General features: G+C 29.3%; 2 protein-coding genes across 3 annotated transcripts in view; one reads left to right on the top strand and one right to left on the bottom strand.

Annotated features, from left to right (window-relative positions):
• The window catches only part of Ask1 (apoptotic signal-regulating kinase 1), a 44,350-nt gene extending 40,241 nt beyond the window's left edge, over positions 1-4,109 (bottom strand). For both annotated transcript variants that reach the window (XM_014429203.2, XM_014429204.2), the window contains exons 1-4: positions 3,839-4,109; positions 2,766-2,980; positions 1,795-1,989; positions 1,533-1,702 (exon numbers count right to left, since the gene is read on the bottom strand). In XM_014429203.2, the coding sequence (XP_014284689.1) occupies positions 1,533-1,702; positions 1,795-1,989; positions 2,766-2,980; positions 3,839-3,878 (620 nt within the window). In that variant the 5' untranslated portion in view covers positions 3,879-4,109. The remainder of the gene's footprint in view (positions 1-1,532; positions 1,703-1,794; positions 1,990-2,765; positions 2,981-3,838) is intronic.
• A 371-nt stretch (positions 4,110-4,480) lies between these two features.
• Sec24CD (Secretory 24CD) overlaps positions 4,481-15,500 on the top strand; it is a gene marked incomplete in the record, with an annotated part of 27,625 nt that continues 16,605 nt past the window's right edge. Inside the window, 4 exon segments of the mRNA XM_067046057.1 lie at positions 4,481-4,641; positions 5,792-5,930; positions 10,594-11,435; positions 14,656-14,844. Coding sequence (XP_066902158.1) covers positions 5,801-5,930; positions 10,594-11,435; positions 14,656-14,844 — 1,161 coding nt within the window.

Here is a 15,500-nt window from a genome sequence, read left to right as displayed (position 1 = left end):
ATTAATTGAACACAATTGAAACTTTGATATCAATTAATACAGAAGTGATAAGTGACAATAGTAGCGTAAATGGTTACTATATCTAACTTTGCTCTATAATCCTCTTTACTGGATGATTTAGGTGATGTCTTCTTACTCTTTTAGACAATTTGATTTTCTATTATATTGTCATATATATACCATATAAAATATGAATGGTTTTAATATAGCAACCCTCAATGTGCTTAAATACAACTAATTTTTAATTTCTTTGAAAAATGGTATTTGAAGGTTTCAGACAATGCTAAAAACGAACATGATTAGCTTTTTCCCAAAAAACATTTCGTTCACTCGCTTTACTGAAATCCTCATTATGTTTTTATAATTTCTTTGAAAAATGCTATTTGAGGGTTTCAGGAAACCCTTAAAAGGGAAAAAAGAAAAAAAGAAAAAAAAAAGCAATTAATAGAATCAATATTTTTTTCTTATTCTTCAGAAAAAGACAAATTGATTGGCATACAAGCTATGCGCAAAAAATGCTTAATTTTGTCACTTCTTTTTTTTTCAGAAAAAAATCAGACCAGTCTATAATCTTCCTAGGAAAATCGTCAACATTTAGCAATAAGTCCTATCACAATCGGATGCTTGATTTGGCATTGCATTAAGTACCAACAAACAAATATTCATTTTTATAAATTAGATTATATAGAAAGGGAAAGAATAGCAATCAAGAACCATTTTGTGTTCAAGTTTTCCACGGAAAAACATGTTTTAAAGTCCTTAGAGTCCAAATAACCAAGTCTTGCAAAATGGTGCATGCATGGTGGTTATGTATTTATTTATATATACAGCCAAGCTCAGAAACAAAAAGCTGTACAATTGAAATTACATATTTAAGGTATACACATCACATTCCTATTATCACAGTAACTTTTTTGCTAAAATCGACTGAGCTGAAGTGTGACTTTATATCATCGCTTATACATTTTTTTAACATTTCCTCCAAAAATATAATTTAATTAACCTCATCATATCAATATATAATTATGGTCTTTAATATCAGCTAGGTCTTATCCTCATGGAAATATTTTGACAAGGCTTGAAACAGAATTTTCTAAAAAATTTTCTATGAAGTATAATACAATAATAAAAATCTTTTATTATCAGAAATAATAAAGAAATGGATGAATATAAAATAAGAAAGAATTTGATAATTAACTAAATGAGAAAATAAATGTATTTAAATTTTATAGGTTATTATGATGTTTATTTATTTAGTTGTTTAGCCTCCTGGACTATTATATATAACAACCATGGAACATGAAAATGTAGTAGTATTTTTTTTTTTTTACAAAGTCAATAAATGTTAAATTAAAAATAGCAACAAAAATTTTAAATTACAATGTTATTATTAGGTTTTACATTAAAGCTTTTCTTACATTAATTTTTTTTTTTTTTTTTGGAAAATTCCATGTATTAGAGAATCACCCTCCAATGAAACAATTTCTAATTAATTTGTTGGAATATGTATTTATTTAAAATGTATTTCTTACTTAGCTTGTACTTCGACATCACGGAGCAGTTTAGTAAGTTTGATGTTCAATGAGAGCGCAGGTAAATCCAAAGGCAAATCTTCTTTTCTAGGACCTCCCGGATTCGTACAGAGGACCACTCCAGAATCCGAAAGCCGGTAACAAATAAGCGTATACACCCCACAAGTAAGCTATTTAAAATAAATATAATAATAGACACAAGACTTATATTAAATTTAAACAAAATTTTAGAATTAATTTAAAATAAATTTTAAAGATAAACCTTTAGCCGTATCGTAGCTTCAGTGTCAATATCATTATATATCAATATGTTTTCTTTCATCCTGAAACTTTCTCGTACACCCAAGTGATAAAAAAGAGCTCTCTGCTGTTCTTGTATAGACAGGTCGACAATCGCAACGTCCGCATTGTAAAAACTTGTTAGGACATTCGATTCTCCAAAATCCAATATTTCAAACTACATAAGAAAATATAAAAATTATTCCATAAATCAGAGGGTGAGAGAAAAGGGTTTATTTCACACAAATGTCATCTCTGATAATAACAACAGATGCATTTTAAAAAATATAATTAACTAAGTAATATAAAATACTATACAACATAAAGTCATTAAGTTGTTAAGCACTGTAAGATAAACATTTTAATAAAATATTGAAATATGAAGAAGAAAATTAATCAAATAAACAAACTAAAAAATCAATGAATAATATTAAACTCTAAAAATTGGATAAAGCAAGCGCTCAAGGTTAAATCAATAAATATTGTCCCAATCAATTATTAATTAAGTGAAACCTTCAATCTAAAGTTAGAACCAAAAGAGTTTATCACAAGATTACAGCAGACATTAGGAATATTATATAATATATACTATAGATAATAGAAATTATACAATTATGCACAATTTGTAGACACATTGAAGCAAAACTTGCTTGATGAGACCAAAATATGATATAATTACTATAATCAATACCAGTCAGATATTTTTTTGAGCTTTAAGGTAATAAAAAAAGTACGAACACCCCAGCCAAGTATTGTCTTTGATTATTTAGAAAGTTGTAACTACGAATAATTATTGATTATCTCAGATCAAAGGTTTGTGATAATGTTAAGAAGAAACACATAAATAATTAGGATGAATCAATAACAGAATACAATTATAAGAGTTTGTAAAAGTATAATTTATCAAACTCAATACCCATGAATAATTAAAAAATAAATATATAATTAAATTACCTGAATATGCTGTAGCTGACCATAAACTGAAACACAAGAATGTTTTACTTCTTCAAATGCTTTTTTCCGCTGAGCCAAATTTCCTGGTTGTGCGAGGTCAATGACGCAAACTACATCCATCCTATTCAATCTGTGAGCAGACGTCTCGCTATGATGGCTGATGATACTTTCAGCCACACTACGATTATCTGGTGCCAGAAGATAATCTTCCTTGACTGAACATGATATGAAAAAGATAAAATAACTATAAGATTAAAACAAAATATAAGATGGTCAGGGTTGCGGTCAAAAAAAGAACAAATAGTATAAAACTATATTATACTATTTGTTCTTTTTTTTACCGCAACCCTGGCCATCTTCTTATATTTAAATCTTAATGGTCAACTATACATACATATATAAAATACGCAAAAGTTTAGAAACCGTAACTACACTATTTAATGAATCGGTTAGAAAATAAGTTGCTCTAAATCTCTTGCTTTTAAAAAACTATTGAAGGGTTATCAAAAAATTTTCTGTGACATCCACAATTTAAACATGGCAAATAAGATTATTAATTCAGAAAAGTTTTATATCAAATTCACAACAGATAAAATTCAGATGTAACATCATTAATTCATACCATAGAACAGACCTGGGTATAAATTAGCTATAGATAAAATTGTTATGGATACAATGTTTAATTATTAATGGTTCATTCATGAATAAGGGTCGTATCAGTGAAAATTTTAGATATTAGTTTCAACTATAGTTAAGAATAATTATCTCTCCAATGACAAGTAGATAAAAGACACTTCAATTGTTTTAAATTTGTCATGGAAGTCTTCCAGAAGTCAGAATTTTAAAATTAAAAAGGAACAATAATTTAATTTGATAATTTGTGAATTTAAAATAAGACTAGATACATAGCAAACCCAGATTGTACGAAATGTTCTAGTATAAATTCAATTTTGATTATAAACAGAAACTTGTTTGTAATATTTTATGCAAGAAGTTTGTTGTACAAATTTTATTAGTATTACGAACATTGTCATTAGCTTCACAATATAATACACTGAGACAAAAGTACTCACCATTATTATCAGGGTCGTTAACATTGGGAGGAGAAGGCATTTTTTTAAACTCTTATCATTAAACTTAAATGTAATCAAAAAATGTTTATAAACAAAATGATAAAAATGTGTTGTAAACTCGAATATTAATACTACGGCATTTTAACTATAAAGATAATATCTATCTCTGAAATTGATTAGATTTGAGAAATACATTAGTTTTTTGTTAAACTTAAAATATTTTGATAAAGACAAGATTTTTCTCATATATTGATACCTAACTGATACCTCTCTCCACCTAAACAGTGTTGTCTCTAAGATGAAAAATATTAATACAAATATTTCACAATAAGTTTTCAATCAGTAAAAATCTAGTGATCTTTATAAATATTAAAGTGAATAATACGCATAGGAATAATATCGCTAATTTATTAATGTTTAATTATAAATAAAATTGTAATAATGTGAACTTCTAAGTTTTAGACTGTTTATTGCAAATGGCTTTTGTTAAATCTGTTTTCGATATGTTTTTTTCATAGATAAATAATAATTTTTAATTAATTAAATTAATTTTTAAAAGATTAGCTCAGAATTTTAGCAAGATAACCTAGTTGGAATTAGGACCACCCCAACGGGCAGCGCTGAATATTTCTTGACGTGTAATCTTACTGCGCCTGTGCAGTTCTGCCTTACGTGGCAGGGGTAGTGGAGTGGTGTTACTGCAGCTGATATAGTAGCTTATAATATTTAGTTTCGTGTTTTTTTTTGTTTTGTTGAAATTATGAAGATTATTAAGTTTTAAATTCTACACAAGTGAAGACAAGGTATGTCTATTCATGCTGAAATGACCCAACTGTCCACAAGTCCAACTAAACAGTGCAGTTAATACTAACACATTCTTTTATTTGTCAACAGTGCTTAATCTATTTCTATACAAATTTTGTATCCAGAGCTACTAGATGTATTAGTTTTTATCAAATTGTCATGTTACATTTCGTTTTAATCATATCTTATATTAATTTATTTACTCAAAACACAAGATATCTCTTTTGACAGTATTATCTCTGCAAGTCTCACTGGTTTTTGATTAGATTTATTCTTTGATCATTTAACCTGTCATTTAATCTCCTTCTTCTTTAAATTAAATCAAAAATAAAACAAATTTGAACCTACTATACTGAATGTCCTCCTTACATTCCCACAAAAACAAAATAGAGAATGGTATATGTTTCTATTTATAAACTTCATCTTTCTCTGATTTTCTATTTACTCAAGCATATCATTCTAGATTTTTGTGGTTGAAATATGTATACTTAAAAATACTGTATGGACCATTCACTTATTTTGTGACAACTCATCCGAAATACCATATGTTCTGCTTATCACTACAAAATACATACATATTACTGAGTTGTTAATTTGGTTTATCCTCTGTACCAATCAATCTATTTTTAAATTGTATCATCATCTGAGCACTATTATGCATTCGTAGAAAATTAGGTGTGTCGAGTTTTATTGAAATTAAGCTCATGAATTTTTAAGCTGATTAAATTTAATTATCATTGATATGATAAAATATGAATAAAGAAAAATAAATTATTTCTTGTTGCTATTTCTCCTGAAGAGTCAGGTTCGCAGTTTGTTCTGCCAGTCTAATTAACCAACTTCTTAAAAATAAGTAGAAATTCAAATTAATTAAAAATGAAAGTAAATTATTGGAATTTAGAAATTACCCAGAACTTTAAATCACTCTGAATATTTTTTTATATTACTTGTTTTCTCATGACCCTTATTGAATAATTAACATGTTTATGTAATTATTTTTATTTATTCAATTGTGTGTATCACACTTTGTTATGTTAAAATACTCCAATTTTTACTAAAAGGGGTTTCTATATTACTATCCTCGTTTTTATGATTAGAATTTTATGGACATATATATTTTCTTATTTGCATACATTTTTTTCCTGTTAGACTTACAAGATGAATCCTCAGTATGTATCTCAGCCTGGAGGATATGGACCTCATCATGGTTATGGTGTTCCGAATTCTCCTCCACCACCAGCTGCAAGCCCTCAACAAAGCTCTTTTCCACCCCAACAAAGCTATCCTGGTTGGTTCACTTTTTTTAGTATTACTTTTATTTATTTTTTTCAAGATTTTGATCCATAGTTGGTATACAACAATTCTAAAGAAAGAATTTGTAGTCATTTAAAATATTACCTAAGGTGAGGTCATATTATTATTAAGGAAAAAGTAATATGAGCATATTTAGCCAAGTAACGTATTTTATTAGTTTTAAATTAATTATTAAACTTAATGTTATAATGTTAGTTCAATTTTAACTGTTGCTATTTTATAAAGATGGTTTATCAAAAATTTAAGTGACATAACTCATTTAAAGCAGTAATTATTCATCTAATTTATAATAGATCTATTTTAATTTGGATATATCCAATAAACTGATGTTATTGGTTTAAATTGCACTTTAATAGTTTACAGATGGTAGAATAATCTGTAAATGCTTTAACAGATAATGGTTTCTAATTGACATTCCATTTGTATATTCTGTTAATCATAGTATTGTTTAAGTTAGGTCAATGGTTTTTGATGAGCTGTTTTAAAAAATTTACTTGGCAAACACAACAAACCTATGGAGTTATGCCAAAAAACTTGAAAAAAATAAAAAAACAGATAACATCATGAAAGGGAGATTATAGTTATAAGCTATAATTCTTTTTGGATTACCAATAAACAGGTTTTTTTTTCTATTTTCAACCTTTAGTGACTGGCACCCAGACTTTCTTCATACAATAAAATTTCCTTTGATTGTAATAATTAATATTATGTGGGTTATTTTGGTTTTCTTAATACTGATGGCTTAAACTACAATAATTATTTATTTTACTATATGGTTTAATAGGTTAAACCTTGATTAAAACATTGATAATGACTATCTTCCTTCCTCTTAAATAATTAGGATTTATTTTTTCATTTTTTTTTTTTGTTTACCTAAATGTATTATTATTTGTATTCAATAAATTGTTTTCATTTATTTCCACCTTCATATCATAACTGTTTTGTTTTGTATTCTACGAAAAGATAAAAAATTTAAATTGATTAAAAGTTTTACTTACAATAGAATAAATAATTACGAATAAATCAATTATTTTTTTATAAATGGTTTACTAATAAAAGTCATTTGCTTGTTATTGAAGACAAAATTTAGCCCTGTCAGGTTGTAATTATGTACGGAGCTACATTAAATAAAAAAATCGTATTGATAATAACTACTGAACCAGTAGTGGGTGAACATGTTGACCCAACACTCATTCGGTCAGATGCATTGTTAGTTCGATTTAGCCTGCATAAATGGGATTAATTTTCATTCTGTGAGTCTGCCATAGATAACTTAGGTGAACTTGTAGAATTAATTTTGATTTGTGCACCCTGCCTTGAAGAGGTCAGTAACGTTTAGGAAGACCGATCCTTCCTTCTCTAATTGAAGTATCAAACCCCACAAAAAATTGAGGAACTTCTGGAGGGAAACCATTTTTATCAAAATCAAGAAATATAATTTCATGTTTTTTTTTTGTTTTTTTTTGTTTTGTTTTTTTATGGCCATCTTCCTGGTGATTTCTGACAAACGAAGGAAGGGGGGTTATCTACAGGTTACTACTCTATTCTAATCATGATGGGGTCAAGTTTTCATTTTGTAGGATCCTCGCAGGAATAAAAGTCAACCCTCCAGGGTCCTGTCTCATAAAAAGTACAAACTAATACTATTAGTTTGCTAGTTTTGGTAAAATTTCACTATTTAGTACAATGCTTAATTATACTTTTTATTACTTAAGTCCTATAATATTATTAATAGTCCACATCACGAAACAAAAAATATGATTATTCGTACTTTTTAGTTTGCATACATGTATTCTATAATTGGACTAATATTATTAGCTTTCGTTATGAAACAGAGCCCAGACCGTATTTGTACCAGTGTCGTTGCAGTTATGAGGCAGTCAAAGTTTGTGCTCTAACTCCCTCGGCTACAAACGGCCTACTTATCTGAATTATGAAGTATAATGTTAGGGAAATATATATTGCAATCGTAAACAATTTTGAACCTGAGTTTTCTATGAAACTGCATATTTTAAAGCCCCCTGCATCTAAACAATCAAGTTTCGCCAAACGATCTTTGTGTGAATAGCCTAGCTCAAAAATTAAAAATTGTTTAAAACTGAAATTATGAATTTAAGTAGTTTTTTTCTGAGATGCTACAGCTACTATAATCACTAAAATCTTACCAGCATTGTCATTTTATATCATTGATTTTATATTTTACATTTTCTCTAAAACATCTCTAAATTTTGACTAAATTGTAGGAAGATAGCCTGAGACTGAGTCACCATCTCTGTTTCAATCTGACAGCTCTGACGAAGCCCTGCAAAGGGGGGCGAAACGTTTGTTAACAATAAATAGTTTTCTTTTATTATTTTGATACCTTTATTGACCGCCACCCGGACTATCTTCCTAAAATTTGCTTTAAATGGTCAACTATCTTCTTCCAATTTTGATTAAAGTTCTTTTCTAAACAATTATTTGTTGAATGAAATCTGAATACACTTTTCTAAGTACTAAATAAAGTTTATAGTTGTAAAAAATATATTCTAATTATATTGTTGACACATGCATTGATTTTATGACTTCATGGTTTTCTTATTGTAACAACTAAATAATTTTTTGTAGTATTTATAAATTTTTCTGTTCTAACCATCATCTTGTTAAATAATATTAACATTTTTTTTTAACCTGTAATTTTATGAGTAATCGGTTTATCTATTTTTCTCTAAAATAAATTAGCTATTTAAATGAATACATAAAGTTAAAAATAGAAATTGATTATGGTCGGAAAAATGTATTTTAAATTATATTATATGGTATAAAGTAGGTAGCATGTAGGTTTATTGGTTTGGTACCTGCTTGTTTCTCATCTTTTGTTCAAATTCCTTATCACCAGTAGTAATTTTTTTATTTATGGATATCGTTTTAAAAATGTCTTGTGTATTTGGAATGAAAGATGATGATGAATTTGACCCTGAACCCCAGTTCATGGCTGATGAAAGTTGGCATCTTTAGGATATTGATGATGAAACTATGACATCATTCATTTAAATAAACTCACCTTATAAAGGTATATATTTATTTATTTAATTTTTTTAACTAAGGCCATCAAAAATAGCTAAAATTTAATCATTTTAAAAAACTTTTTGTTGAGTTCTTCAGTAAAAAAGTAAAAGTTCAATGTTTACAACCATTGCATAATTTTCTCGAGTCTGGGTCTAAAAGGCTTATTCTATCCAAAGGTATAATATATATACACTACATAATAATTTTGTAGAAAATAAAATTTTAAAACTAAATAAATAAATCTAAATCTCGAAACTCCAGAAAACTTATGAATACAGACATTGTGAATTGTTTCAGCAATCGGCTGTTATCAAACTGGAAGTAATAACAATTAAAAAAAAAAAGAAGTTATTTTATGGGTCCCTTTGTTTGCTAATTCTGACTTTTATGTGCACATTAAATTTTGTATTAGTTAGGAAGTTATATCATTTTGTAACTGCTAACCGTGAAAACTTCTGAACCATTACTAATTAAATTTTAACATTGTCTGTCAACTTCATGCTCCTCGGAAGGTTTAGCAATAATGAAATCTACATTGTATAATAAGGGTCTCCCTGAAAAACCACTTGAAAACACAATTTTTTTTATGTTGATATTTTCTTTTCTCATAATTTAAATAAGGGAAGTGCATAATGTATAAAATGTAATATTTAGCCAAACAAAAAGTTTAAATTCGTGTTTTTTAACCATGACTATACATTTTCATCACCCATATTTGCCAATGAATCTATTTATGCAATCAGCTGATACATGAACAATTTAACTGAATTACTGTATAAGGACTCTAGTAAGTTATTGTTTATGGCTACATTTTCTAAAAAACTTTTTGACAACATAATATAATTCAAAGCAATGTAAAAAACAAATTATTTTAAAGAAAAAAAAACCTTTTGAACATGTTAAAAATGTTATTGGAAGTGTGTAAAATAAAGAAATACATGAGTTAATAAATTCATATACTTCAAAAAATAAATTCTATAAAAAAAATTTTGAAGGAGTGTAAGAATCTTTAAAGGCAGCAGAACCTAGAACAATCGTAGTTGGTAGGACAGTACTAAACATGGTTTGGAACAATCTAAGGTGAAAGTAAGGTGCTAAAGCTCTTCTCACTGCTCGGAATGCATGCCAGAAAAGTGACCTAGCCAATACAGCTTGATGATGAAGTGTCATCAACCGCAATCAAAGTGTTCAAATCGTATTATAGTTGTTTTTTCTTTCAGACTTATGAAGTATCATAGCTTAATTAATTTTTTTGTTCTTTTTATAATAACTCCTTATTAATAGAGATCTTTTTATAGCACATACAATCTTCTACTCCATGGGTTTCCATTATATAGAGGTGTCATTGTCCAGGGTTTAATAAACAAAAAATTATTTCTTATAAATTATTAGTTTAAATTCTTACAATTATTTATTTATGATAGCAGGTGTAGCTATGATAGTTATGAATGCTTATCAATAGTAAATGTTAGTTTAATACATCTTTTCTTGTATATTGAGATATACCATAATCTTACATGTTATAACTTAAGCTTATTTGTATTTATAAATATACTTTCATTATTTAATTTACATTTTAAATATTTTAGGTAAAATAATGGCGACAACAATGGCTCAGCCGTTCCGACCAGCTGCGACATCCCCTTCCAATATGATGCCACCTCCTCCCCTCACAGTTGGTCCAATGCCTCCTCAACAACAGAGTGGTCCAATGCCTTCTCAACAGCATGGTGGTCCAATGCCTTCTCAACAGCATGGTGGTCCAATGCCTTCTCAACAGCATGGTGGTCCAATGCCTTCTCAACCGCATGGTGGTCCAATGACTCCTCTACAGCAGGGTGGTCTAATGTTGTCTCAACAACAGAATAGTCCAATCTCACCTCAACAGCACGGTGGTACTTTTCCTCCTCCACAGCAGGGTGGCCCTATGCCACCACAGCATCAGAGTGGTCCAATGTCACATCTACCGCAGAGTGGTTCCTTCCCACCCCAACAACAGAGTGGTCCCGTGTCACCTCAACAACAGAGTGGTCCCATGCCACCTCAACAACAGAGCGGCCCAATACCACCTCAACAACAGAGTGGTCCCCTTCCACCTCAACAACAGAGTGGTTCTATACCACCTCAACATCTTGGTGGTCCAATGCCTCCTCAACAGCAGAGTAGTCCTATGTCCAATAACTTCCAGTCGCCTACTAGTAATGTGCCTCTTGGATACAACTCTGCATCTTCTCATCCAGGAATGCCGCCTGTTGGAGGAGCCCCTCCGATGCCTGGGCCTGTCAATTCCCCAGGCCCTGGAGGACCATCACACCCATCCATGTATTCTCAAGGATCGCAGCAGATTGGCAGGCCACCAATGCCTCAGGTCAACCAGCTGGCAGGGCAGATGTCAAGCATGAATATTAATGGGCAGCCAATGCCACCTATGGTAATTTATTTATTCATATTCAAACTTTGTTTATAGAAACATTTTAGTATATGAGTCAATCATATACCTAAATCTGATAACTCTCAATAAAACTATTATTGACTAACAATTTTTAAATCCAAAGGAGTGTACATTTTTTCTGTTAATCAAAAATTTTATTTAGATAAGTAATTTAAAAAGAATGCTTTGAGTTATATTAAAAATTAAAAGTAACTATAAGAAATGATGCTGGGCCACCTATAGCTCCGTGGTTAAGACACAGTCTTACCAATTTGATGTCTATTGGCGGTGCCAGTTCAAATCTGGCCTGAGGCATTGACTTTTTTCATTGAGTGGCAGTCCCACAAAATTAAAAATTTTGATCCCCAAACATGGTTAGGCAGTATAGGACTCCAATGGGAGTCTTGGCCAAAAAAAAAAAAATAAATAATGTTTTAATTTTGATTAATTCAATAAAAACCTATTATATTATTTATAAGATTGCTAATTGACAGTGTGTAATAATAAAAGGAAGATTAGCGGTTCATGAATGAACCATTGATAAATAAATTTTTGCTATTAGTTTCATAGTTTCCCAACTCTGACTCAAATAGTGATTATACTATTAGGTGCAAAACGTTGGCTCAACATAAATAGTTTAATCTCTATTTGAGTTTTTCTATATTTTTTCTACTACAAAAATCCTGAAAAATGTTTATTAAAATTACTGGTAACATGATCTATGTAATATCCTTACAAGAATGTATTATAATTCAGTTAAAATCATCAAAATATAGAAGGCGTGTCTTATCTAGAACTGCTATATCTAATAAGGCCCACAATTTGAATTTTGAAAAATATTTTTAAAAATCTTGATGCTTTGGAAGTGAAAAGTTTAACTGATGTAAAACAGTTAAAAAATAAAAATATTTAACTTTTTTAAACATAATAAAATAATAAGTAGCTATAAAAAAAAATTAAAACAATATGAGGCTTATTTGAGTTATATACCTTACTATTATTAATCGCCTGTATATGACAGCAACTTATATAAGCATATTTGTAAATAAGAGGTTCCTTTTGTTGTTGTTTTTTTTTTTCAAATCTAATTTGAGGTGAACAAAGAGGACACTTTTAGAAAGGAAAATATATATTCCAGTTATTTGCTAAATAAAAAAAAATGTAATAGATATAGAGGACATCTGTTGGTAGATATATAAAAATAGGACTCATTCATTTCTAGGTCATTCATCATAATGAGGGAAACCAACTCCTTATCTCAGTCTTTTATTATCTCATGTCGCTGGTTCCCAGAATATGTAGTGATACCAGCGGAACAATTTAGATATATCAGGATTACTGATTTTTTTTTTACCATTTTATATCTTCCTGCATTTATATTTTTACTTAACTTTAATCAAATAAACATTTTATCAGTTTAAAATGGAATTATTGTTAAGTTGTTGAAGTATGTTACTGGGAGAGATTGGAATTTAAAAATTAATTAATATTTGAACATCTATTTTTTTAACGTTATAAGAAAATTAAATTTGTTTTCATCGCTATTTAGTATGGGAATCCAATGCATAATATCCTGCCCATAGAACATACATCTACAAATAACTTTTCTTTTTTTTTATTTCTCTATTAAAATTCAGAACTGTATAAAAAAAAAAAAAAAAAAATACATTAAGTATATGTGATAAATGTTTCAGGACACATGATAATCTTTGATAGGAACAACCCAATGGTAGTACTTACATCATTGCTTTAAATTAGCAAATTAGAAGATCCCTTGTTCTTCTTCTTTTCAGGCACCTCGGAGGATTATCAGGGATTGATAAGGGTGAGAGATAGGGAACTCATGGGATTGGGTGGGGAAGAATTATGGATTGAAAGGAAGTATATCTATTTCAGACTAAATCTATAACGAGTGGAGTGTTGAGGTCTTTATGGATGAGTTTATGTATGATATAATATGGAGCATGAAGGGTTTTAAAGCAGATTTTGAATTGTTAAGGATTGGATGTAGGAGGAATTTGATGGTTTGGTGGAGCCCCAAACTCAATTGTCCAATTAGATCTGATTATAACCGTGTATAAGAGTTTTTTTTAATAGTAAAGTTTAGAGCATTTGTCAAGTAGGTGTTGTATAATTGGAATCTACAAGCAGTTTCTTGTTGTTTCATACTAGAATGGGGATTCCAAGTAGGTCTCTTACTAAGATGAATCTGGCCTGTTATTTTTATTTATTTTTTTTTTTCAAGGTCCCTATTTGAAATTATAGTTTAATAGTTATAACATATGTTGTTTGTCAAAATTTTGTTTTTCTCGGAAACTAGGTTTCATTTTAAAACATGATTTTAAAACTGAAAGTGGTGGTCAAGGTTTTGAGGTATTTAAAACTAGTATCATATTGTGCGATATTAGTTGGTGATGAGGCACACCAATAGTATGTGTTAAAGGCCTAAATCTGAATTACCTTAGGCCTGAGCCTGAATTACGTGTATTTACAAGTGACTAAAATGCTGCCTGTTGCCACCGCACTGGTGTCATTAATGTTTTAGTAAGTCCAGGGATTTAATGTCACCTCCTGATAAAGTCCGGGACCATTGGAACATCAAGTAGCTTGTGAAGAGTTGGCGGTCTCTCCTTCTATTTTGTAGTCTGGACGATCTTCTGCATCATAGAATTTCAGAAGCTTTGTAGATGGTGCTGTGTACCATTAGTGAGGTAGATAAACAAGGAGCGCTTGACGGAGTATACTTTTATAAATTTGTAGTTTTAACTGGATTGAAAGGGCCGGTGATGTAGGCGATAGGTTTTCCTCCCGGTCATTTTCGTTTTTTAAAATAAATGGGTACAAAAATGTAGATGACGTGATCATCTTGTAATATTTTATTTTGCATATAAGGTGGAATACATTTTTTTTTTTTTTTTACATTAATAGAATATTTTGTTTTCTGCTTGCGCTATATTGAAAAAATAATACAATCTGAACTGTAGAATACTTGTAAATAACTGTCGTACAGTTTGAGCTGTTAGTAGTATAATTAAATGAACAAATGTATAATTTATAAAATGGGGGTTGGTCTGCTGTCAAACCCCTTAGTTTAGGTCAAATTACTTATCATATTATTCTTGGAGGAACAAATAAGAAAATATACCAATTAATATATTGTATATTTCGAAAAAAACTTACAACAATATTTTATATTATGTTTTTGTTTTCAATATTTCAGAATCAGCAACCCCCCGGAGACTACCCAGGAGGTGGTTTGCAAGGCCCACCACCTATGGGATACGCTCATCCAGGCCAGCCTTCTAGATATCCAGCCGTAAATGGTGGTCCACCAAGTCAAGCGATGAATGGCCTTCCCGATACGAGCGGTCCTGGCAGGCCTCCTCAATCCAGATACCCTCCTATGCCTGTATGTTTATAATATTTCTTTAAAATTTGCATCACCTTGAAATAATTTATTAACAACTCGGTAATTAGTCTTGTATGAAGAATTTTATCGAAATGGTGAGTTCCTTATGGTCATCTTGAAAATTACTTATAAAGTCTGTTTTTGTTATGTCATTTTTTTGTCTGTTTAAGATATGTTGTTTTGATTTTTTTTTAATTTATGTCTGGGCTTTAAAAAATAAAATTTTAATTATAAGCAATTACCATCATATTATAGTTACTAAAAAACAAAAACATAAAAACTAGCTCAACCCTTAAACATAATAGTTTCATGTGAAATTAGGCTTCAATATCAACTAAAATTGATCTGTTTATATGTTTAATGAGTGAAATTTTGACAGCTTTGATCTAATCAAATCATCTTATATATTTAAAAATTATTACAAATATAAATAAATAAATAAGAAATTTAAAAAGAGAAATGAAAAAAATTACAGTTTTTAAAAGAAAATAAACAAATAATCCATGAAGGAAGTTAATCAACATAGACTTTATCACTAGTTCTCATGACAGCTACTAGGAGTGCTCTGCATTAATGTATCGGTGATTAAATAATATAATAATAACATTAATTGGATCAATATTAGTGAAAATATAATGAGTCTGCAACACTTTATA

This window comes from Halyomorpha halys, unplaced genomic scaffold (genome assembly GCF_000696795.3).
Source record: "Halyomorpha halys isolate HHAL.00 unplaced genomic scaffold, Hhal_1.1 Scaffold777.1, whole genome shotgun sequence".
NCBI classification, from domain to species: domain Eukaryota; kingdom Metazoa; phylum Arthropoda; class Insecta; order Hemiptera; family Pentatomidae; genus Halyomorpha; species Halyomorpha halys.
The sequence above is the reverse complement of the archived record's forward strand: the minus strand, read 5'-3'. Positions and strand labels throughout refer to the sequence as shown.